Below are 26524 nucleotides of genomic sequence, written 5' to 3' on the forward strand. Positions count from 1 at the left end.
GTGTGTGTATAGTGATGTGTGTGTGTGTGTGTGTGTGTGTATAGTGATGTGTGTGTGTGTGTGTGTGTGTATAGTGATGTGGGTGTGTGTGTGTGTGTGTGTGTATAGTGATGTGTGTGTGTGTATAGTGATGTGGGTGTGTGTGTGTGTGTGTGTGTATAGTGATGTGTGTGTGTGTATAGTGATGTGGGTGTGTGTGTGTGTATAGTGATGTGTGTGTGTGTGTGTGTGTGTGTGTATAGTGATGTGTGTGTGTGTGTATAGTGATGTGGGTGTGTGTGTGTGTGTGTGTGTATAGTGATGTGTGTGTGTGTGTGTGTGTATAGTGATGTGTGTGTGTGTGTGTGTGTGTGTGTGTGTGTGTGCGCGTGCGTGTCCTTCACTCCGCCTCAGGCCAATGAGAGGTGTGCGGGGGCGGGCGGCCCAAGGGAGCAATCTCATTGGCCTGGCCCAAGGTCCAATGAGATTGCCGCTAGGGACACGGGGAGGGGACACAGGGAGACACATACAGACCCGGACACATAGGACACTTTCAGAAATATATAGTAGATATATATATATATATATATATATATATATATATATATACACACAGTGGTCGATAAATCACCAAAAAATGTACTCGCCGAACAAAAAAATGTACTCGCCACCTAGTACCACACGTGTGCTGCTTGGGCCAATAGGAGCTCGACACAATGTTCAATCCACTCGCCCGGGGCGTGCAAATATATATATATATATATATCTATCTATATCGATATCTATATTGAGAGAGATATATAGAGAGATATATAGAGAGATATAGATATCTATATCGAGAGATAGAGAGATATATATTTATATATATATTTTTTTTTAAGAACAAACAGCTTTCTTTATAATCTTACAATGTAATATTAAAAATATTTGTCAATCATTAAATAAAGAAATATGGCAGAATAAGAGAGTCTTATTAAAGGGTAAAATCTTCTCTACAACCAATTTTCTTCCTTAGGTAACCCCAAGTAACCTTCTGGGGAACCCGAGCTCCACAAAACATATACACTAGGACATCAGAAGTCATGCTGGATTCTATGGAAATGTTGTACCACTGAATAATGCTTCAAAGATAGTTTGAATTTAGGTTCTTTGGCAAATTGTGACACCCTTTACTGGACCAGCACAAGAATTCGTCATAGATGGACCCAACTTTCTTGGTCTCCTTGGATAACTCATGGCATGCCATTAAAGGGTACTGCTGCTGCACAAGAATCTGACTTTCTACAGGGTCAAACTGGCAATACTGCATCTCCACAGGAACCTTACCCGAGACAATGGGTAGCAGCCAGGCATGGAGATATCTGTGTTGGTTGAGCTGTTCTGTGTATTCATTCTTGTGGTCTGAGATGCCTTCTCATGTTTCGAGTCCGACACCCAGGAGAGATCTGTGTTACAGGACACGTTTCTGTGGTGCTCTGCTCTCCATTCTGACAAAAGTTTATCCTGCAAGGCCACCTCAGCAGTGCATCCTCTTGACATCAGCGTCTTCCTGACCTCTGTGGATGGGAACATAGTGACGTTCTGATGGCATTTGCCACTGGCTATACACGGCAGGCTCTCTGGTTGGTTAGCCTGGTCGCACGAGGTCTGTTTGGTTAGATCTTCCAGTGCCTCTTCAAAATTGTGTTCTTCAATATAAGTGTAGTAATCAAGAGAGAAATCTGAACTTGCATTACTGTGCAGACTGTTGCAGCTGCCGCTTCGAATGGACAGAAAAGTATCATCAAAGATGTCGCTAGCCGAACAGTCTTGATTTTCAGGACATTCAGTGGGATCTGAAAGATGTTTCTGCCACTGCAAGGTGGAAGGATCAGCTTCCTGCCCACTAGGGTCTTCAAAGCCAAAATAAAACTCTTCACTCTCCAACAGCTCGTTTTCCGCTGTGATCCCAGAGTCCTCGAGATCTTCCGAAGAGATGTGCACGATTTCTCCGTCATCCAAAAACACAGATTTTTGGCGCCGGTTATAAGGCAACATCTCCTTTCCAGAAGGTTCTCCTCCTATGACAAGATTGAAACCATCGTGGATTAGTTCTTCTCCCATGATGTCCTGTCTTATCAGACTAGGGCATTCCACAAAAGCTAAGAACTCCTCAGCTGGTTTTGGATCCATGGCGGTCTCTACATTCAACTTGTGGTCTGAATTGGGAGCTGCGTTGAACACAGACTCTTCCCACTGGTCAGTGTCTCCATTCACATGTTGGGTCCCAACATCTATGGCTGCATCCATGCTTTCAACAGGCTGCAAAACTTCCAAATCAGGCTTCCCCAAAGAGTCTGCAAAGTCTGACCCAGGCTCACACAGGCTCCTTTTAGCTTCATACGGCTGCTCCTCCCCTGGCACGATCAGCTTAGTACTTCCATGGAAAGGGACTTCTCCATCCTGGAAGGTGCTTGAAAACCCGCCGTGACTCCTGCTGAACATGCGGAACTGTGTGTCTATAGACTGATCATTGTTCAGCTGCCATTCCTTCAGTTCAGATGTGCTGCTGGAATGAGTCTCTTCTAGAACCTTCTGGATATCAGAACACGGTTCTCCTGCTTCTGAGTTACTCTGGAGCGTTCCTCCTTGGCAGATCTCCATTTCCTCTGGGCTTTGTTTTTGTTCTGTGTTATTGCCGTGGCCCCCTGAGCGGTCACAGACAGATAAATCACAGCAGCTTTCAAAGCTGCAGCTCATGCTGGTGGAGTCCAAAGTCTTTAAATCCAGCTCATCTGTTTTGGATAGAACACAACTGTTAAACCAAAAGAGCATTGTTCACATTTAAGTAATGAGGTATCAAGCATATACAGACATTTTATTTTCATTTTTTTTAATCCTCCATACAACTTTTAAAACGATTTAAAAATAAAATAAAAAACTAAATAAATATAAAAAAAAAATCATCAATAGGCTGCAAAAAACATGAGTCCTTTGACAGAATTCATAGTAAACTAGATGTTGTTCACAGTTCTAGTTGCCGTATTGGTGCAGAAGAAAAGTAGATTTATTTATTTATTTATTTTATTTATAAAATATTTTACCAGGAAGTAATACATTGAGAGTTACCTCTCGTTTTCAAGTATGTCCTGGGCACAGAGTAAAACAAAATAATACATGGTTACAAATACAGTTACATAAATGAACAAGGTATACATTATATACAAGACATTGCATGCACAGTTAAAGAAAATATATATTATGAGCGTATGAAACAGTTACAGACCAGATTAAAGTGTGAGACAGCCTTAGATTTGAAAGAACTTAAGCTGGTGGTGGATATGAGAGTCTCTGGTAGGTTGTTCCAGTTTTGGGGTGCACGGAAGGAGAAGGAGGAACGTCCGGATACTTTGTTGAGTCTTGGGACCATGAATAGTCTTTTGGAGTCTGATCTCAGGTGATAGGTACTGCATGTGGTAGGGGTGAGGAGCTTGTTCAGGTAGCTGGGCAGCTTGCCCAGAAAGTATTTGAGGGTGAGACAGCAAAGGTGAACTTTGCGCCTAGACTCTAGTGATGACCAATCTAGTTCTTTGAGCATTTCGCAGTGATGTGTGTTGTAGTTGCATTGGAGAACAAAACGACAAATTGAATTGTAGAGGGTGTCAAGTTTGCTAAGGTGGGTTTGAGGAGCCGAGCCATATACTATGTCTCCATAGTCAATAATTGGCATTAGCATCTGCTGTGCAATACGCTTTCTGACCAGGAGACTTAGGGAGGATTTGTTCCTGTAAAGTACCCCTAGTTTGGCATAGGTCTTGGTTGTCAGGGTATCAATGTGCATCCCGAATGTTAAGTGGGAGTCAAACCATAAGCCCAGGTATTTAAAACTAGTGACAGGTGTTAGGGTGGGTTTAGTGTTGGTTCTAATCAGGAGCTCAGTCACTGGAAGCTTTACAAATTTAGTCTTGGTCCCAAATACCATTGTTACAGTCTTGTCAGTGTTTAAAAACAGTTTGTTTTGGGAAATCCAGTTTTCGAGTCTCAAAAAGTCAGACTGAAGTATGTGTTGAAGGTCAGAGAGGCTATGGCTGTGTGCATACAGGATTGTGTCATCTGCATACATGTGTATTAAGGCTTCCTTACAAGCTGTGGGAAGATCATTAATGAACACTGAGAAGAGTAGGGGCCCCAGAACAGAGCCTTGCGGGACACCACACGTGATATCCAGGGGGTTGGAGTTAGAGCCTGAGATGGACACATGTTGGGATCTTCCTGATAGGTAGGACTGAAACCAGTTTAAAGCATGTTTCCCTATTCCAGAGCTCTGGAGTTTGTTTAGCAGGATAACATGATCAACTGTGTCAAAAGCCTTTGCAAAATCTAGGAATACTGCACCAGTGAGTTGTCCCCGTTCCATTCCACACTGGATTTCATTGCAAACTTTTAGCAGGGTAGTTACGGTGGAGTGTTTGGGACGAAACCCAGACTGGAATTGGCTAGGGAAATTTGTCTTGGTGTAGAAATCGCTTAATTGGGAGTGGACACATTTTTCCATAACTTTGGATAGAATTGGGAGAAGTGAGATTGGCCTGTAGTTTGAGACAGTGTTTTTGTCCCCACTTTTGAAGATTGGGACAACTCTGGCAGTTTTCCAGGTCTTAGGGATATGGCCTGCAGACAGGATAGAGTTGACTATGGACGCAATTGGTTTGGCAATGGCTGGGGCACCAAGTCGTAGGAACCTAGATTGTAGTAAGTCGGGTCCACATTGGCTGCTTAGTTTTAGTTTGAGGAGCGCTTGTGTAATCTCTTCAGATACTGGGCTAAATTGAAAATTGTGGGCAGTGTTGGGAGGGGGTGGGACTATAGGGGTACTCCCAGGATGAGATTCATGTTTGGGGTTTGTGCTGCGTTTCGCTAATAAGTTAGTGGCACACCCCACAAAGTAATCTATTTATTATAGGTTGCAATACCTTTTAGGGAACCAATAATAGGTTTCTTCATAGATGAAAGTGTCCTGAGCTTTCCAAACCACCTTCTTCACATGTACTGAAACCTATGAGGTTTGGAAAGCTCTGTACACTATACGTTTACCTACGTAGAACTTCAATATTTGCGGCCTAAAAAAAAAAGAAACACAAACGACATACTAATCTTCATATTAAACTAGGAAAAAATACAAGCACATACATAAGGTAAGCAAAACCTTTGCTGAACATGAAGTTACCTGCAGTTTGGAATTATGATCCATCTCTTGGGAGTCCACAAACTGTCTATATTTTAGTAATTACAAAGAGGAAATGAAAGTTCAGTGAGTGTACTCGCCTTGCATATGGGTTCTTCCCTCTAGCTGCTTCATGGTCTCCTGGCACTGACTGCACGTGGACACCTCAAAACTGTTACTGAAGCCGCAGTTGTCACAGGACCAAACGCAGGAGAACGTTCCTTGCCTTGACCTGACAGTAGCAAGGACAGGATTGCTTTAGCATTCATTTAGAAGGCACCTGACTGGTGACAACTGTGCAGACTGTAGCAGCTGCCACCAAAGTATCAAAGATGTTGCTATCCGAAGTGTCTCGGTTTTTGGGACTTCTACAACACTGTGATTTAATCCCCTAGCGGAGAAAGGGACCTGGAGCCGCAGAGTGGCTACAGTTATACGGAGTATGACTGCATACTTTCAACTACATAAAGCTTCTTCTAGATACAGAAAGGAGAACCCAAAAATTACAATTGAGGCACCCCAAAAAAGGATGGCTCCCTTTCTCTGTAACCCACCCCATGCAGCACTAGATACAGCCACAATGTGAAAAGTGCAGCCGTTTATTGTTATTACCACTTATTGGGGAAGTAGTAAGTATAGAGAGATGGGGAAACAATGTATTTGTATTTTATTGTGTTTTTCTACGGCACACAGATAATTCATATTCTCTTTGGTCTGTTAGAAATATATAAATACACACCCTTTATGCTGTACAGCCCATATATATTTTTGGGAGAGAGGATTAGAATGTTCCCCATAAAACAAGCAGTGAACCTTCATGGTAGCTGTGCCACATGCAGGCTCGGTTTAACCTTACTGCTTCTTGCAGAAAGCTCACTAGACATCCCATTCTCTCACTGCTACTGTTACAAGGACACGCAGCACACAGCACACCCCAAGTCTTTCGAGCGATTTTTCATTATCTGTTCCTTTACTACTTACTTATTGAAGTCACACACTTTTGCAGCACTCTTTTCCATCTTACTGTAGGGAGATCCGTCTGAATAAAAACAACAAATACATGTAGGAGTGGAAAACCCGTCAGGCTTAGTTAACCCTTCGGTACTCCCGATCACATGACCTCCCCCCCCCCCTTCCACCTAGTGACAGGTGGCCTTTAAACGCCATCTTTCCTTGAAAAAAATAAATAAAAGTAGCAGGATATTTACGGCACAGCCGCTATGTCATTGTGCACCTGCAGTGTCAAACCCCGGGACGTAGCAGCTACGTCCATAGAGCACCCAAAGTGTTAAGCCAGCAATCCTCCCCGAAATAATTTTATTTGAACCTTACATGAACTAGGAGGGTTCCCCGGAGATCAGAGGTCCCTTGACACCAGGCAGTCAGGGGTCACAAAAATGCGATGTTCTCTCCCGATCACGTTGCAGCATTCTATTGGCTAATGTGCCAGGGGACCATGGAGCAGCTCTAAATGTAACCCCCAGTTCAGGTGAGTTTAAAGCGGGTAGGCCCGACCAGGCTGGCATTTCAAGCATATGTGCTGTAGAGCAGTAGTCCCAGGGCCACCAACAGGTCAGGTTTTAAGCATATCCCTGCTTCAGCGCTGTGACCGTGAGGGGGTAACCAGGCTCTTAATAAAGGTCAAGCCCTGTTTTGGTTACCTCTGATCCGAAATAAGGGTTCAAGAAGTCAGCTCTTGGACCCAGTAACTAAATGCATAACCTGTAATTTGCGACAATAAATAATTTGTGTTTTTGCCTTTCCAGGGATGCTAGCGAGCAGCGATTGCTAGGGCATGAGTTTCCAGGGATGCTAGCGAGCAGCGATTGCTAAGGCATGAGTTTCCAGGGATGCTAGCGAGCAGCGATTGCTAGGGCATGAGTTTCCAGGGATGCTAGCGAGCAGCGATTGCTAGGGCATGAGTTTCCAGGGATGCTAGCGAGCAGCGATTGCTAGGGCATGAGTTTCCAGGGATGCTAGCGAGCAGCGATGGCTAGGGCATGAGTTTCCAGGGATGCTAGCGAGCAGCGATTGCTAAGGCATGAGTTTCCAGGGATGCTAGCGAGCAGCGATTGCTAGGGCATGAGTTTCCAGGGATGCTAGCGAGCAGCGATTGCTAGGGCATGAGTTTCCAGGGATGCTAGAGAGCAGCGATTGCTAGGGCATGAGTTTCAAGGGATGCTAGCGAGCAGCGATTGCTAGGGCATGAGTTTCCAGGGATGCTAGCGAGCAGCGATTGCTAGGGCATGAGTTTCCAGGGATGCTAGCGAGCAGCGATTGCTAGGGCATGAGTTTCCAGGGATGCTAGCGAGCAGCGATTGCTAGGGCATGAGTTTCCAGGGATGCTAGCGAGCAGCGATGGCTAAGGCATGAGTTTCCAGGGATGCTAGCGAGCAGCGATGGCTAGGGCATGAGTTTCCAGGGATACTAGCGAGCAGCGATTGCTAAGGCATGAGTTTCCAGGGATGCTAGCGAGCAGCGATTGCTAGGGCATGAGTTTCCAGGGATGCTAGCGAGCAGCGGTTGCTAGGGCATGAGTTTCCAGGGATGCTAGAGAGCAGCGATTGCTAGGGCATGAGTTTCAAGGGATGCTAGCGAGCAGCGATTGCTAGGGCATGAGTTTCCAGGGATGCTAGCGAGTAGCGATTGCTAGGGCATGAGTTTCCAGGGATGCTAGCGAGCAGCGATTGCTAGGGCATGAGTTTCCAGGGATGCTAGCGAGTAGCGATTGCTAGGGCATGAGTTTCCAGGGATGCTAGCGAGCAGCGATTGCTAGGGCATGAGTTTCCAGGGATACTAGCGAGCAGCGATTGCTAGGGCATGAGTTTCCAGGGATGCTAGCGAGCAGCGATTGCTAGGGCATGAGTTTCCAGGGATGCTAGAGAGCAGCGATTGCTAGGGCATGAGTTTCCAGGGATGCTAGCGAGCAGCGATTGCTAGGGCATGAGTTTCCAGGGATGCTAGCGAGCAGCGATTGCTAGGGCATGAGTTTCCAGGGATGCTAGCGAGCAGCGATTGCTAGGGCATGAGTTTCCAGGGATGCTAGCGAGCAGCGATTGCTAGGGCATGAGTTTCCAGGGATGCTAGCGAGCAGCGATTGCTAGGGCATGAGTTTCCAGGGATGCTAGCGAGCAGCGATTGCTAGGGCATGAGTTTCCAGGGATGCTAGCGAGCAGCGATTTGCTAGGGCATGAGTTTCCAGGGATGCTAGAGAGCAGCGATTGCTAGGGCATGAGTTTCCAGGGATGCTAGAGAGCAGCGATTGCTAGGGCATGAGTTTCCAGGGATGCTAGAGAGCAGCGATTGCTAGGGCATGAGTTTCCAGGGATGCTAGAGAGCAGCGATTGCTAGGGCATGAGTTTCCAGGGATGCTAGCGAGCAGCAATTGCTAGGGCATGAGTTTCCAGGGATGCTAGAGAGCAGCGATTGCTAGAGCATGAGTTTCCAGGGATGCTAGAGAGCAGCGATTGCTAGGGCATGAGTTTCCAGGGATGCTAGCGAGCAGCGATTGCAAGGGCATGAGTTTCCAGGGATGCTAGCGAGCAGCGATTGCTAGGGCATGAGTTTCCAGGGATGCTAGCGAGCAGCGATTGCTAGGGCATGAGTTTCCAGGGATGCTAGAGAGCAGCGATTGCTAGGGCATGAGTTTCCAGGGATGCTAGCGAGCAGCGATTGCTAGGGCATGAGTTTCCAGGGATGCTAGCGAGCAGCGATTGCTAGGGCATGAGTTTCCAGGGATGCTAGAGAGCAGCGATTGCTAGGGCATGAGTTTCCAGGGATGCTAGAGAGCAGCGATTGCTAAGGGATGAGTTTCAAGGGGGTTTTGCGGAGGAATTGTTGGCAGAATGTGCCTAGGTAGTTGGGGTCAGGAGTTGTCGGTTCCCCTAAAAATGTACCCGGGAATCATGCCCGATTCTCGGATACATGTAGGCACATTGTCCCGGCAATACTTCCCCTTGAAAACACTTGCGCGAATCACCGCTAGGGTTCCCTGCTTCAGCATAGACCAGAAAGGTAAATGGGGCAAAGAGGTGTAAAGTGTCCCTGTAACTATAAGTGGTCCCTAGGCTAAGGGGGATACCCCCGCTAATGCCCAGGTAGCCCAGAACCTGTATTGGCTACATATGCAAAAAATAAATAAAAGTAAACATGATAACTTCATAGCTGCAATGACATTTTCATTAAAAGGGGTTGTTGCTAGATTGCATAAACCAGGCCTGCACAACACACAACCTCACTGTGCGGCCCGTGGCGGCTGCTTTCCCCCTCCTCCCGAGCCCCCTTTCCCTCCCCCCGCGAGCCCGCTCTCCCTCCCCCGCGAGCCGAGCCCGCTCTCCCTCCCCTGCGTGCCGAGCCCGCTCTCCCCTTCCTCCAGCGAGCCGAGCCCGCTCTGAAGTGCGGCACTTCCGGTGGCCGCTGCTTGTGAGCGCGCGCAGTCCCGCCGTGATTGGAGGTGCGGGGGGGGGGGGGGGAGGAGGGGTGTTATTGGAGGTGCCGGGTTGTCACTGGAGGTGCAAGGGGGGGGGAGGGGTCACTGGAGGTGCCAGGGGGGGGGAGGGGTCACTGGAGGTGCCAGGGGGGGGGAGGGGTCACTGGAGGTGCCAGGGGGGGGGAGGGGTCACTGGAGGTGCCAGGGGGGGGGTGGGTCACTGGAGGTGCAGGGGGGGTGGGTGATTGGAGGTGCAGGGGGGGGGGGTGATTGGAGGTGCAGGGGGGGGTGATTGGAGGTGCAGGGGGGGGTGATTGGAGGTGCAGGGGGGGGTGATTGGAGGTGCAGGGGGGGGTGATTGGAGGTGCAGGGGGGGGGGGTGATTGGAGGTGCAGGGGGGGGGGTGATTGGAGGTGCAGGGGGGGGGGTGATTGGAGGTGCAGGGGGGGGTGATTGGAGGTGCAGGGGGGGGTGATTGGAGGTGCAGGGGGGGGTGATTGGAGGTGCAGGGGGGGGTGATTGGAGGTGCAGGGGGGGGTGATTGGAGGTGCAGGGGGGGGTGATTGGAGGTGCAGGGGGGGTGATTGGAGGTGCAGGGGGGGTAATTGGAGGTGCAGGGGGGGGTGTGATTGGAGGTGCAGGGGGGAGAATGACGTGAGGTGCAGGGGGGGAGAATGATGTGAGGTGCAGGGGGGAGAATGATGTGAGGTGTAGGGGGGAGAATGATGTGAGGTGCACGAGGGGTGGGATGTGTGTGGTGTGCAGGGGGGTATTGTGTGTTTGATGTGGAGGGGGAGTATTATGTGTGTGGGTGAGGGGGAGAGATGGGGGTATGAGAGATAGATGGGGAGTATCGCAAAGGTTGATAGTGAGGGGTTCTGGGGGAGATATGAGGATGATGATGAGGGGTGCTGGGGGAGATTATGAGGATGATGATGATGAGAGGTGCTGGAGAAAAGATGATGATGATGATGATTTTACCCGTGCGGCCCAAATGTTTTTTTCTTGGAGCAGTTCGGCCCTTCTCGCTTAACGAGTTGTGCAGGCCTGGCATAAACTGAAGCTGCTCTTTTGCTTGCTGCCTCTTACCTGTAGATGTTACCCAGTTATTGGCTATGTAGAGAGACGGATTGTTCTGCATGAATTCGGTGAGTGTACCAGTTTCTGCAAGGGCGTAAAGCAAAGGTAATTGTAGTTGGAGGTCAGATACATGGTTCAGAAAACCTTCCCCTTACCCAGGTCACTGTAACAATGATTTGACTTAACCCTTCAGCCTACATGTGTCACCCCAAAGGCGGTCATCTGAAAGGGTTACCCAAGAGCAGCTCCCCTCTGCACTGAATCAGCATGCTAATGGTTAATATCTGGGATTGCTTTTGTGTGTTTCGTCAGCCCCATCCTCTGAAATGTTTCCTGCCCAAGACAAATGACTTTCAGAGCACAGCTCAATTCATTGAGAACCTCTTTAGCCTACATCTGTCTCCCCAAAAGGTGGACAGCCTATGGTAGCAGCTGAAGGGCAGCCAAAGGGTGCCTGCCATTTGCCAATATTACATCTGCCCTGTTACAATCCAAAACACACCAATTTCTCATCCCATGTACCCCATGTTTCAATTTACCATTCCTTATAGATTATAAGCTCCATGGGGTAGGGCCTCTTCTAAACACATTGCAGGCGTATCTTACCTCTAACACAATTTAACCTTGTCTGTAATTGTTACATATACCCATAATCCTATATTATCTTTAACTGTCCATGAAATGTCTGTAAATTTAATGTATTACCACTGTTCATTTAAAGCTGCAGTTCAAGCAGTAGTTTTTTTTCCATTCAATATGTGCATCAATACAATCTGCACACTGACAAGTGATTAGCTAAGCTCCTGATCGATCCGTTCTCCTGTAACGATCGATTGCAGAAATTCGGCTGGCTGTTCACTAAATGCATCGTGGGTAATCTTCTCCTGTACTGACAGCCAAAGTTCTGTGATGAAGATCATGTGACCGGGCAAAATTATTTATAAATAAAAAAATACTGGTAATAAGCCACGCCCCAAATTAGGCAGTTGTAGCATCCGATGGATATATAGAAGACTTTAGTCCTGGAATATTCAAACCCTTCAAGGTCCCTAAAATCTTTTGAATTGTTGCAGTGCTTTACTACCATTCCCACAAGTTTTTCTTCCTTGTAGGGAAAAAAAAACAAAAAAAAAAAAAACATTGCTACAAAAAAGTAAACCAACACCATACTAAACATTATTTACTATTTTTAAATAAAATATATATTTAAGCACACATGTACAAAGCAAAACCATTGCTCCAATTATGGAAAACAGCACACGATCTTTAGACTCACAGCAGGTGGGAAAGGTTTCTTGTGGACAGCATAAAACATTTTCTTTTCTTTGCTAAATCAGATATTACACATAGCACGTAAAAGCTAAAAAAATCACTTACATTCTTAGTACTGATCAGCTCTACATGTAGTATAGTTTAGCGAGGCACTTTAGCATCACTAAGGCAGGGGTACTCAACACCCCCCCCCCCCACCACCAGGTCTGTTTAAAGATATCAAAGCTTCAGCACAGGTGGCTCATTCACAGACTCTGTGGAAGAGCCTGCTTCAGGACAAGTGGCTCAATTAGTGGCTCCGTCAAATACTGAGACACCTGTGCTAAAGCAGGGATATCCATAAACCTGACCTGTTGGGGGGTCATGAGGAGTGGAGAACCCCTGCATTAAAAGGATAAAATCCTGGGAATAAATGTGATGATCCACCTAAAATTTGATGTACCATTTTCACCGGGCCCTGGTGAGGTTATTTATTTATTTATAAAATATTTTAGCAGGAAGTAATACATTGAGAGTTACCTCTCGTTTTCAAGTATGTCCTGGGCACAGAGTTAGGACAAATAATACATGGTTACAAATACAGTTACATAAATGAACAGGGTATAGATTATATACAAGACATTGCATGCACAGTTAAAGAAAATATATATTATGGGCGAATGAAACAGTTAGGCCAGATTAAAATGTGAGACAGCCTTAGTTATGAAAGAACGTAGACTGGTGGTGGATGTGAGAGTCTCCGGTAGGTTGTTCCAGTTTTGGGGTGCACGGTAAGAGAAGGAGGAACGGACGGATACTTTGTTGAGCCTTGGGACCATGAACAGTCTTTTGAAGTCTGATCTCAGGTGATAAGTGCTGCATGTGGTAGGAGGTTAGAGATAAAGGTGTGTGTAATACAAACTGTGCCTAATAATAAAAAAAAAAATTCAATTCTATTTAAGGTTTGTAACAAATGTCGGCGCACCAACATATAAAATACAAAAAACAGAACTTGCATTGACTCCGTGTTTATAACTGTAACTGGTCCCCAGATCCAGTACCTTCACCATCAAGTGCAATCCACATACTGTACGTAGAAACATTTAGATCAGACCAGCACTCAGAGAGAAGAGGTTCATAGTCACCACATGGCTCTCCAAAGCATCTACCTCTTATTTTCAACCTAGCTATTAGACATTTTGTGAAGTTATTTGCCTTGATTAAAGAGATTTTTGTAAATGCACCTTTTTGCAATGAATACATTTTGGGGAATCAATTAAGGAGGTAGCAAGTTTAGATTTTTATCTTTACGACGGCTGGTCTGATCTAAATTGTTCTACTTACGCCAACATATGGCACGCGTAAGCAAGTTATTGGCACTAGACATTGGATTCAAAATGTAAAGTAGCTAGTAATCACACGGAAATATTTGGATACTGAATGGATAGCAACGTCGTGCACACAATCAAGAAACAACCCTTTCCCAATATGTTTGCTTGATATGTTGCATAGTCAGCGGGAGTGCACATTTAACCAAAACTCACTGCACGGCTGACCAAAGATACCTTTGATGATCTTTCTGTCTTCTTCAGGTAGCATTATATACCAGCCCAGAATCTCCTTATCAACGACTCCAAGGCAGCCATACTGTCTGACCAAGTCACACACCTGCCTAAAAAGACAAGCAAACACAGAGACCTCAGGTAGAGGCTTCAGAGACAGATTGAGCTAGAGTTGGGCAATCTTAATATATAAATCTGAAGTTTGTGGGGTTGTAGATGTGGCCAATCAGATTGGTCCGTAGGTCTGCCCGCCCCCCGCGACTCTCATTGGCCAAGAGGTACGCTCCACTGTGACACACACAGACATTGGTCCCTGTGTCCGCCCGCCCATAGTCAGCCTCCCACACGACTCATTGGCCAAAAGGTACAGTGACATCACTGACACACACCTACTTCACTGTCACACACTCTCACTGACACACCATACCCCCAGAGAACCCCTGCGGAGTCCTTGGTAAGTTTCATCCATCTCACACTGTCACCCCTGTGCACACACACACACACACACACACACACACACACACACACACACCTGAGACCATGCTTCACACACACTCACTGTCACCCGTGTACACAAACACTCACACCTGAGACCATGCTTCACACACACTCACTGTCACCCGTGTACACAAACACTCACACCTGAGACCATGCTTCACACACACACACACACACACACACACACACACACACACACACACACACACACACACACACACACACACACACACACACACACACACACACACACACACACACACGACCATGCTTCTGACCCTGTCTAATTTAACCCACCTCAGACTATCACCCCTGTCTAATTAACTAATTAATTATCAGATGATATTACTTAAGAGATGATCAATATTAATATAAATAAGTGATTCTTTTGAAGAGTATATTTTTGGGGGATATTTAATATCACATGAGATCCATATTAGATGAATGTTACAGCTCTGAAAGGGATAAGTTGGAATCTACATTTTACAATATTAAGTGGCTGCTGTGAGTATCTCCTCACTAACGGTCATTTAATGCCTAAACATATTGTTATTTATTTGCTTCACTGAAAAGGGAATAAAAAAAACCCATGTTTTTTACCTGTATGTAGAAATTAATCTGTCTTTACACATAATGGCTGCTGTGAGAATCTCCTCACCAACTGTCATTTCATGCCTACTATCATTTTGCCCCTTATTGACATTTGACCAATCAGAAGTTTCTCAGTCAGTGTGTAGTTGGCCTACATTTATTACTCAGGCAGTGTAGTTGTGGTTTTGTTTTTATATCTTTGCTCCAACTGGAACTACTAAAAAATGTTCTTTATAAACAACCATTACAAGAAACATGCACTTTGCTCATATTTCCTCAACTACATGTTCATTGTACTGTTTGTTTACAAACAAACTTTTTTCAACAACATCCTTTTTCTTTACATCCCGGGAAACGCCGGGTATAAATCACCTTCACCTAATACAAATTTTACACTTCACAAAATGTCCGCCTTCCCGCGCCCACCTTCACCTAATACAAATTTTACACTTCACAAAATGTCCGCATTCCCGCGCAGCTACAAAAAAAATGTTCGCCTTTGGCCCCTTAACACGCTGAACACTCCCTGCCACCTTACAACCTTTCTGAAATAATAAAAGCCTTCCTTCACCCCAGCTCATCACTCAATAAAATATAAACAAACATTCTCCTCCACATCAACGCCGTTCCGTCTGCGCTCCGCCCGCCCGCTACTGTTGCATTTCAGCCTTTCTAAAATGTCCGCCTTCCCGCCCCCACCTTCACCTAATAAACATTTGACAGTTCACAAAATGTCCGCCTTCCCGCGCAGCTACAAACCAAATGTCCGCCTTTGGCCTGAACACTCCCTGCCACCTTAGAACGTTTGTTAAATAATAAAAGCCTTCCTTCACCCCAGCTCACCACTCCATAAAATATAAACAATTCTCCTCTGCATCAACGGCGTTCTGTCAGCGCTCCGCACGCCCGCTACTGATGTCCGTCTGCGTTTCCTCAGCGCTCCACTCCCTCAGCTTACCCTGTCTGCACACCGCACGGTCGCTACTGATGTCCTTCTGCGTTTCATTAGCGCTACACTCCCTCAGCTTACCCTCATCCACACCACACCTTACCTCAAAACTAAATTTTCATCAGTCTCCAAGTACATAATAATAACATTTTTCTTAACACTCCCTCTTACAGTTTGCACAAATACTTCACTCACACCCACCTTACCCTCCCATCTCTTTTCACCCCCCCACTCCCCTCCCATCTCTTTTCACCCCCCACTCCTCTTCCCCACACCCCCACTCCTCTTCCCCACACCAACACTCCTCTTCCCCACACCAACACACCCTCCTCTTTTTAACCCTCCCGTACCCCACTCTTAACACCCACCGTCTCCACCCCCAACCCTTTTTGCCCCAAACACAAATAATAAATGTAACACACTTCCACAGGTCACAAAAATACGTTCATTTGTCATCAATACTACATTTTACATATATCAGGTAAGTCAGTTAACCATTAAATCCACAATCCACTCAACCCTCCCCTACACCACCACCTCACATGCCCCCCCACACCACTCACGTCTACTTTCACCACACTCCCCTCACCCATCCACACTCCCCTCCCCTCTTTTTCACACCCCCCCCTGTACTTTTTCACCACACCCCCCCTCCTCTTTTTCAACACACACCCCCTCCTCTCCTCCACTCACCACTCACCACTCCTCTTTTTAGCACAAACCTCCCTCCTTTTTTTACCCATACCTTACCACACTCTTCACAACCCACCCTTACCACCCTCTCCACCCCACAAAACTATTTCACACAACCATAAGTAATACATTTAACACACTTTCACAGGTCGCATCAATTTATTTTATCAATTTACATCACGGGCAACGTATTCATACCCCCCATTCAACCAATTCCTACTAACATGCCCTTCAATTTCAAACGCCTACAATTTCCACTGAGACTCGCATTTGGTATCACCCTCAACAAATCACAAGGACAATCAATCACACAAGGACAATCAAGTGCACTGGTATAAACTTACAATAAACATGTTTATCCCATGAACAGTTATATGTGGCATGTTCTATACTCGGAACACCACATTACTTATATATCTTTAATCAAAGTGGATCAAAACCATATGTTGTACTTTAATAATATTGAATTCTTATACTTTTTTATTTTAAACAACATCAATTTATTTTATCTATTTACATTCCGGGCAACGCCGGGTCTCTCAACTAGTATACAAATTTGATAGTAAAATTGCAATAAAATAAAATGACAAGTCAGTCAGCCGTGTGAGTCACGGATATTTTAGGGGCAGCAAATTAAATGCAATTTAAGATGCACCAGCTTCAAAAAGAAAAAAAAAGGGGGAGGTGATTTACTTTCGGCGTGGGAGCAAGGAAGTGTGCTCACGACCGCAGCTCCCCCCGTGCCCACATGGCCAGTAACGCATGGGTAGTCCCATTCAGAAGCAGGGACCGCCACTATTTTTAGGATTATTTTTAGTACGCAGTATTGAAGCACGGGGTCTCACTATTTAATACAAATAGTGAGACCTGCTGTATGAGCTGCACGGGAGACAGAGACTGCTTCTCTGTGTGCGCACTTCTTCCAGACTGGTTGTGGCCCGGTAAGATTAACGCATCAGGAGTCCAATTCAGAAGCAGGGACCCCCGCTGCGCTAATCCCTATTGGGAATTCAGTTCAGTGAGGCGGCCGCACTCCATCCCCTCCAAGTGGTGCTGATGACAAAAGTGAAGTGCCAGATCCATACTAATGTCCATGCAAGTGCACCACCCTTTCCCTTTGTCCTGTGCTTACCCTTTTCCCAATTACTTTCCCTAAATACCATCAAAATTCTTTATTAGGAAAAAAAAAAAGTTTAATTAAAAAAAGTAATTGACGTATTTTCCTACTGAACACATTTCTACTGCACTAAATATCGTCATCACAATATATTTCTTCACCTCATTATTGTGTGAATTTTGTTTCTTTGTCATTGCCCAACCCTAGACTGAGCTCATAAAAGTCGGTACCTGTTGAGGATCTCTCTCCTTTGCTGTTTACACCGTCGACATGTCTCCTCGTCGGCAAAGTCTTGGGAAAAGACATAGCAAATATATCAGTACACGTTACACTATTTCACCAAGCAGGATTGCACTGTGGGGAATGCCTTAGCCGAAAACCAGTCTGTGATCATAAATCGGGAACCTAGAAAACTGTTTAGTACTGATGGGAAAACAAATACACTGCAACATTTACTAGTGCAGATAGATACACAGGAATAAGCAGCCAATATAGCTGAGCGAGAATGGGACAATAAATAGAATTTTGAATAATTCCATTACACATGAACACCATCATTAATATTGTCAAATGAGTGTAACAGCGGTGGCTCGAGATTCACATGTGTACATTTGCACCAGAGGAGAGGATCTCAGTGCTGCAGTGCTAAATTTTAGGGGTGCCAGGTATCCAGTAATGCACTGGACTTGTCCTGTATTTGGACACTGTCCAGTAAAAAAAAATGAGTTATTTGTTATGAAACCAATCACACGTAAAAGGAGCAGCTAGATAGGTTATAGACAAGGTGAGAGATGGGGAAAGTGTTGGTTAAAGAATATTCAGCCTAGAAGATCACAGAGCTGAACTGTGGATGTATTAAATAAAAGCAGCTTGAAATCCTCCAAACAATGCAACAAGTAAAGGAGGGAGTGGGCAATGCGGGGATGTTAGGGCAGTTCTGCATGCAATGAGTGAAAAGGGAAGGCTTCGGAAGATAGTATAAAGATGTCATGCAACGTGTGGTCAAGTAAAAAGGACTTCAGGATAATACTGACTGGTCAGCGTCTCACGGTACAAATGATTGTGGTTGTATGAGGTCAATAAGACACAAAATCACAAGAGAATATGGCATTGCAGAACTGAGAATCCACTCACCTGCATGGCTATACAGAGAGCCTTGGTGCCGAGTGGAGCCCAGTTCAGCTGTATTCAGGACAGGGACAGCAGGGACAGTGCACAACGCCATAGCATTGTCAGGAGCTACTGGCAAATAACTCCGGTAACTGTGGAGCAATCCTCCTGTGTGATAGTGTATGACTAGTGGTTGTGATACGAGTAAAGGCAGGTGGAAGGGAGCAAACGGATCACAGAGACCCAGAGCCATGCTCCCTGGGGCAGCTGAAAGCACACTGTAGTCTGGGAGCCATTTGTAATCTTCTTTAGGGAAAGCTGGGTAGGTCATGACTACAGGATGTCAGCAAGACACAAAAACACAAACCTACACATACACAAGCCCCTGCAATGCAAAGAAACGGAGCTGGTTATGTACAGTCAGACAACACAACGTGTGGCATAGTGACTGACCCCACCCTGCAGACTCGCGTGTGTGTGTTTGTGTGCAAAGAGAAGTTCTAGATGTGTCTGCAGAAAGGTAGTTTCTAGATACAAGTGTGAATGTCAAAGCAAAGTGTCGGTGTGTGAGCGTGGAGTGGCAGGTTCTAGGTGCGTGCAGACAGAGGCAGGTTCTAGGTGCGTGCAGACAGAGGCAGGTTCTAGGTGCGTGCAGACAGAGGCAGGTTCTAGGTGCGTGCAGACAGAGGCAGGTTCTAGGTGCGTGCAGGCAGAGATAGGTTCTACAGTAGGTGTATACACATGCAGAAACAAGTGTGTGCTTGTGCAGAGAGGAAGGTTCTAGATGTGTGTGCGTGTCTGCCGATTTTGTGTCTGGAGAGAGGCAAGTTGTAGATGTGTGCATGCAGAAGCATGTTCTGTGTATGGGGAGGGGGAGGGGGGAGAGGGTATAAAGAGTGGGGCCCCAGGGGAGACAGAGCTAACGGAATTTTCCCCTTACAGGAACGCTGGCTGCTGCGCTACTAGTTTCCAGACGTGAGGGAGGGCCGCATCGACTACAGCAGCTCCCGCTGTATGAAGACCCCCGAGACCTGCCAGCCTCACCCATGAGCCTGCGGCACCGGAGGAGCCGGTAAGTGTGCCTGCCCCGCGCAGATCCCAGCGCTGAGGTACAGGTAGGTATCCCCATGCCCCATCCCACAGTCCTCCCAGCTCCCCCGCCAAGCGCAGGTGCCTGCCGGCAGCCCACTACGTGCCCCCTCCAGCTCATGCCTTCATACCTCCCTTCATCCGGCCCCCTCCCGGCCTGTGCCCACGCCGGCTCCAGGCCCGCATCTCTGCGAGGTCACTCCGCCTCGTGACCTGTCCCCTCGCCGGGCCACGGCGCCCCCCGGCCTCGGTTACCGCGTCTCCCCCGTCAGGACCCTCACCAGCCGCCCAGCTACCATCTGCGGGTCCGCTCTTCCCTCTTCCCCCAGGCCCGCGCTGCAGCACGCTCCCTCCCGGAGCACCAGTACACGGAAGAGGGTTGCTCCTCCCTTGCACCGCCATGCCCCCACCCCGCGCGCAGCCTCACCACCCCGCGGACCATAGACGAAAGAGCCTCAAGCCCCCCCCCCCCGATCGCCACAAGCCCCCCCATCGCCACAAGCCCCCCCATCACCACAAGCCCCCCCATCACCACAAGCTCCCCCCCGATCACCACAAGCTCCCCCCCGATCACCACAAGCTCCCCCCCGATCACCACAAGCTCCCCCCGATCGCCCCCCCGATCACCACAAGCTCCCCCCGATCGCCACATGCGCTCCCCCACGGCTATCACTCACCTCCCTCTCAGGACTCCCGCGTGGGCTCCTGGGCTGCTCCTCCCTCCCAGCTATGCGCGGGGGGGGGGGGGGGGTTGTTAAAGGGACAGGACGTCACTGAGGTCTGCACTGGCAGGCTTTACCTCAGCCCTCCCCTGCAACAGCGCCACCATGAGGCCCCTGGCAGCACTGCAGGGCAACCTCAAATTCTCCCCTGCAGGGGGAACTGTGAGTAGGATTATTAAAGTCATGAAGCACCAATATTAAATATACCACCATATGTCACACCCATATTAAATATACCACCATATGTCACACCCAACCACCTACCTACCTCCAGCTGGCAGGGGCGCGGGCGGTTCTATTTATAACCGCCACAGCCGTCGGGGGGGCCCCTGCTCCTCCCACACATGGGTCACGCTTTTCGGGGCAGATTAACCGGGTGGGGGGGGATTTAAGGCGACCCAGACCCTGAATCCCGCAGGGGGTCCCAGGCTGGGTCCGCTCAGTTTTCGCAGGAAGCGGCGGCCAATGGGTGGTCATCGCACACCTGGGATGTGGACCAGGACCCCTACCCCTTTCACCAGTGCATGGCGAGGAGGTGGACAGACGCCAAGTCCAGACGCCGCGCTTCAGGTCCAGGTCAGCCCAAGGCGCTGACCCGAGCGATGAGATTCCAGATAAGGAAATAAATCCTAGTCAAGTACGGATAATAGCGATGCAGTGTCAGCGACATATCAGAGTATGAGAGCACAGCGCAATTACACGTAACCCCCAGGTATAAATTCCTAAAGAGAGCTAGTAGTGATTAACCGATCACTTAAGACTAGGCCAAGCACAACGCAGGAGGCAGCGGGGAGAGCAAGGCCCCAAAAATAGGACGACAGCGTCGGCGATGAAAGGGAAGTACACGCACGCCTGCGCTATTACCTCTTTCAGTCGGGTTACACCCAAAGTGAGATACTGTAATAAGTGAAGTTCACGGACATGTACGACCTTTCTACTGAGGGGTTACAGGTCAGGGAAAAGCAAAGGCTGCAGGCGATGAGAGCGCTAATAAGCATAAAACCAGTGACAACTGGCTAAGAGGTTACCTAGCGTCAGCCAGCTTCCTGCTGGAGAAGCACCCAGAGGAGGGTTTGAATATTCTTAAATACATAGACCTTATATACAACACATATAAAACATATGGGGGCGCAGCATGGTACGAATGTTTAGGCACAAGATACATGGGAACCCCGTTCCAATTCGGTACTAAGGGCCTTGACTTATGGGTTCGCCGGGTAACACCGGAGAAATTTGCTCCTTCCATCTAGTCAACCACTGGGGAAGCCCAGGAAATCAGAATGCTGTGACTCTACTAAAACCCTTGTACAACCCCCCTCCCCCCCAATTCGCAAGGGTGCTAGGAAGGTTACACTAAGGCAGATGCAGGCACTGCTCGGGCTCCTAAATTTCGCATGTAGGGTCATACCCATGGGCAGGATTTTCATCAGGAAATTAGAGAGGTCGACCGCCGGGGTATCCCACCCGCTGCACCGCATCAGGGTTACTAAGGAACTTAGAGCCAACCTGGGTGCCTGGGAAGCTTACCTCCAGGATTTTAATGGCAAAAGCTATGGATAGAAGGGGGCCGTAGTAACCAAGAGCTAGAGCTGTTAAGACGTGGCAGGGTTCGTAGGCTTAGGCGCCTACCTCAAGGGGGAATGGTGCGGGTAGATGCAGATTTAATAAAGAATATCGCCTTCCTGAGTTCCCATCATAGTGGTGGTAGAGCGTTGGGCTAAGGAGCTGAGTAACAAACACATCATATTCCGGTCCCACAGCCTTGGGGTGGTGGGAGCAGTAAACAGCCTCTCCGCAACATCAAGCCCAGGGATCCGGCAGCTGCGGAGGCTCGTGCTGTTTTGCATGCGCAGCAGCATCAACTTTAACGCCAAGCATGTCCCGGAGAGAGTAAAGGGGATAGCAGACGCCTTACCACAGTTATATTGGACAGCGTTTAGGCGAGCAGCGGCAAATGCCACAGGTCTAACGTGCCCACATCACCTTTAGTCCGATATCCCTATCTGCCAATGGCCCTGGTCTAGAAGTCGCTAGCCCCACGCACCTAGAAAACCTACCTCCGGGCTTGGCACACGTGGCTAGCATTCAAGCAAAAGGACAGGGCTGAGGGTAAGCGAGGTAGCAGCGCGCGGATCAGTGGCTTCCTACAGGCCCTGAAGACAGCTGGGGCGACGCGGACCAGTGTTGGGGCCATGATGGCAGGTTTGGCTTTTTTACTGAAGCTCCACAACCGCAAGGACATAACTAAGGATTTCATAGTACGGAGTATCCTCATAGGCTGGGATAGGGGCGAAGCCAAGCGAACGGACGGTAGGGAGCCGGTAACGCTAGACAGGCTTGGGTTATTGATGATGGCAACAAAAAAGGGTATGTTTCACTACAGCGGAAACGGGAGCTGTTCAGAGTAGCATTTGCCGCGGCTTTCTTTGGTGCCTTCAGGGTTGGCGAGCTAGTGGCGGCATCTTAAGCAAGCCAGGGTTCGGGCTTGTTTTTTCGCGAGCATTATTCTCAATGCTACGCCGGTGGCGTGCAAGGTTCACAGGTCTAAAACCGACCAAGCGGGAAGGGGGTTCACCTCACTACGGATAATAACGGAAGTTTGCCCAGTGGTGTTGATCTAAGCGGTACGCAAGGCACAGGTATAAGGCTGCGTCCATAGGACAGCAGCCGCGCGGAGGCTGAGGGAAAGCGGGTGCTTTCCCTGGCCTTGATCTGCGCGCCGTGTCTGGGGGTGGCCTGTGACGTCACGGAGCTGGTTCGCCCTCATTGGGCGAACCGCTCACGTGACCGGCCCTGCGCTCTATAATTTATCATTTGAATAAGACCTACGCTTCCGCACGCTTGCGGAAGCGTGCGCGAGCCCCTGCTAAAGCCGCTCTCATTGCGGCTGCAGGGGCTCACTGAGAAGCGTCAGCTGGACGCAGCCTAAGGCTAAGGCCCCGCTCCCTCTGTCAGCGCTCCCGCACTGCAGACAGGCGGGGCGCTGACATACACAGACCGCGATCTGCAGGGAGCCGGAGCGGGAGGCGGGGCTTGAGCGGAGGGACCCGCTACTCTCCCCCCCCCCCCTCCACGGGCTGGAGCTGCTGACACAGTGCAGGCACTCATACACACACGCAGACACACACACACACACACACACACACACACACACACACACACACACACAGAGGCAGGCACTAACACACACACACACACACATACACAGACAGGCACTCAGACACACACATACACACACACACACAGACAGGCACTCACGCTGCTTTCCCTCCACACTCCTCCCCGCTCACCGAAGCCTCCCCTCCTCATTGGCTCACATACACGCCACGTGACGCGTCGAAGCTAGGGATCACAATTCTCTTGTATCCGCTAGCGGCTGACGCGTCACAGCGTGTAGTAAGCTGTGCAGCCAGGGGGGACCGGGACCGGCTCGGGAGGATTCCCCTGCTGGTGGGGAAAGCCCGTGCAGCCGCGCGAGCCGCCGGGCGCAGCGGGTCCCAGGCCTAAGACAGGACGCAACGCCACTCACAAGGTGCCAGTTTCAAAGCGTTTTTAGGCGGTGCATTGGCGCTAGGGGGGATAGATCCTAGTGTACTTGGTACCCATTGCTTTAGAATTGGTGCCGCTACAGCGGCAGCTGAGCGGCTGTACGCCGGAGCAAATAAAGAAACCGGAGAGGTGGAAATCCAATGCCTATAGGGGGTTACATCAGGGCCAAAGGGCACAGCAACGTGCGGATGCAAGAAGATTAACATGTTTTTCCCTCTCAGGAGACAGCTGCACAAGGACCCTGGAAGTGTGGACCATGGGTCTTTCCTTCATTCAGTGGGCACACGTATGGGTGAAGGATCAGCAGTGCGGCCAGCAGCTGTGGTTTACGGAGGAGGGGATGAATTGGCGTTGGTTTGGGAAGAGAGGAATGTTCTTGGTTGATCTGTAACAGGCTCTGGACAAGGCGCTAGCAGAATAGCAGGTGAAACTGGATTTTATTTTGCTACAACGCAGGGGGAACGACCCAGCCAACACCAAAACAATAGAGGTGATTTATCGGTTACAACAGGAATGCGCCCGCTTGAAGGCGCTGTGGAGGGAGGTTGTAATCAATTGCAATAAATACATTATTGTCTTCATATCATTTGGTCACATGGAGTATTTAATTATTCCAAAGCAAATTTTAAAAGGGGCCACGGAAAGAGAAAGCTAGGAAGAAGGTAAATAAGGCCTTGGGCGAAATTCATACTCTCTAGCGGCGGTAAGACTCTTAGAGCGCAGAGAGACTGACACCAAAGAGTGCAGCTGGCACAGAAGGGACCGTGTGCATTTATCACCACAGGGGTTGGAGGTGTTCTAAGCAACATCAAGGGTGTTTTGCGGGAAGAATTTAAGGTCAGAGGTCGCAGCTTTGGGTGGGAGTGTCAGCCCCAGGGTAGCCAGTGCCCGGCAGAGGGGCCTCCGGGTGGCGGAGCTGCCGCGCCAGCCAAGCTCAGGAGACGGAGAAAGGGTGGGGACTTTAGGGTCCGTCCCTCAGCTGGAGCCCCTAGAACAGCTCGGCAGGCTGGAGGCGCCGGCTTTAGGGCTGGGCCGGCCTATGCCCAATCAACGCTGGTAAAAGGCTGGGCGCCAGCTTTAGGGCTGGGCCTAAGCTGACCCTAGGGGCGGGAGGGGGAGGGAAGCAGCCCAACATCGGCTGAATGAGGGATCTCCCCCTCCCATCTTAGGCCTCGGCCATGTTTACTGCTTGCTGGTGGAAGCGTGCTGATGCGCGCTCCCGCTCAGCACTGAGCCCCTACAGCCGCAATTAGAGTGGCTTTAGTAGGGGCTCACCTGCGCTTCCGCGTGCTTGCGGAAGCGCAGGTCTTAGGGGAATTTAAAATTCCCCCGCTTGCCGGCGCGACAGGCCGGTCACGTGAGCGGTCCGCCCAATGAGGGCGAACCAGCTCTGTGACGTCACTGGCCCGCCCCCGGCCAGTGACGCGCCCGCACCCTAACGGCCCACTGACGGCGCGTGCGGTAAGCAACCGCAAGGCCAGGGAAAGCACCCGCTTTCCCTGAGCCTAAGCGCACCTCAGCGAGCAAGCAGGGAGCATGGACTCAGCCTTAGGCCTTGTTTGGCGCTTGCTGGCGGAAGCGTGCTGACGCGCGCTCCCGCTCAGCACTGAGCCCCTACAGCCGCAATTAGAGCGGCTTTAGTAGGGGCTCACCTGCGCTTCCGCGCGCTTGCGGAAGCGCAGGTCTTAGGGGAATTTAAAATTCCCCCGCTTGCCGGCGAGACAGGCCGGTCACGTGAGCGGTTCGCACAATGAGGGTGAACCAGCTTCGTGACGTCACTGGCCCGCCCCCGGCCAGTGATGCGCCCGCCCCGCCCCCTGACGGTCTGTCCCCCTTCTGCCCCGATCCCTGTCCCCCTTCTGCCCCGATCCCTGTCTCCGGGTGTGTCTGTATGTGTGTGTGTGTGTGTGCATGTGCGTGCGTGCGTGTGTGTGTAGGTGCCTTTGTATGTGTGCATGTGTGTGTGTGTGTGTGTGTGTGTATGCATGTGTATGTGTGTATGTGTGTGTGTGTATGTGTATGCATGTGTGTGTATGTGTATGCATGTGTATGTGTATGCATGCGTGTGTGTATGTATGTGTGTGCATGTGTATGTATGTGTGTGCAGGTGTGTGTATGTGTATTCATGTGTGTGTGTATGCATGTGTATGAGTATGCATGTGCGTGCGAATATATTTATCAAAGTTGCACAATGTTAATAAATAATTTATTCTCATGTCTTTTTTTTTAATTTTTAAAATATTATATACACACACACACACACACACACACACACACACACACACACACGGTTCCCCAGTGACACACAAACACACAGACCACTTCAAAGTGACACACACACAAAGTGATACCCGCCTCCCAAGCGCTTACTGTCTCCTGTGTCAGGACAGCAAAAAGCTCCTGGTAGAGCGAGCGGCAGCAAGCGAGAGCGAGCAGCAGCACCTAAGCGCTTACAGGCATACCCCGCTTTAAGTACACTCACTTTAAGTACACTCGCAAGTACATATCGCCCAATAGGCAAATGGCAGCTCACGCATGCGCATGTCATCACGTCCTGAACAGCAATACCAGCTCCCTACCTGTACCGAAGCTGTGCGCAAGCAGGGAGACTATAGAGCCTGTTACACATGCATTATTTACATCAGTTATGCACGTATATGACGATTGCAGTACAGTACATGCATCGATAAGTGGGAAAAGGT

General features: G+C 48.9%; 1 protein-coding gene across 18 annotated transcripts in view; it reads right to left on the minus strand.

Moving 5' to 3' along the window:
* The window catches only part of RBM44 (RNA binding motif protein 44), a 48575-nt gene that overhangs the window by 19789 nt on the left and 2262 nt on the right, over positions 1–26524 (minus strand). For 9 of the 18 annotated variants that reach the window (XM_075607279.1, XM_075607276.1, XM_075607275.1 and 6 more), the window contains exons 2-7: positions 17583–17643; positions 13487–13614; positions 10701–10775; positions 6164–6221; positions 5284–5414; positions 1306–2753 (exon numbers count right to left, since the gene is read on the minus strand). In XM_075607279.1, the coding sequence (XP_075463394.1) occupies positions 1306–2753; positions 5284–5414; positions 6164–6221; positions 10701–10775; positions 13487–13614; positions 17583–17643 (1901 nt within the window). Of the gene's footprint in view, positions 1–1305; positions 2754–5283; positions 5415–6163; positions 6222–10700; positions 10776–11396; positions 11797–13486; positions 13615–17582; positions 17644–18486; positions 18848–26524 lie in introns of those variants that run through there. The other 9 variants (XM_075607281.1, XM_075607282.1, XM_075607280.1 and 6 more) reach the window with 7 other exon arrangements.

This window comes from Ascaphus truei, chromosome 7 (genome assembly GCF_040206685.1).
Source record: "Ascaphus truei isolate aAscTru1 chromosome 7, aAscTru1.hap1, whole genome shotgun sequence".
Lineage (NCBI taxonomy): Eukaryota > Metazoa > Chordata > Amphibia > Anura > Ascaphidae > Ascaphus > Ascaphus truei.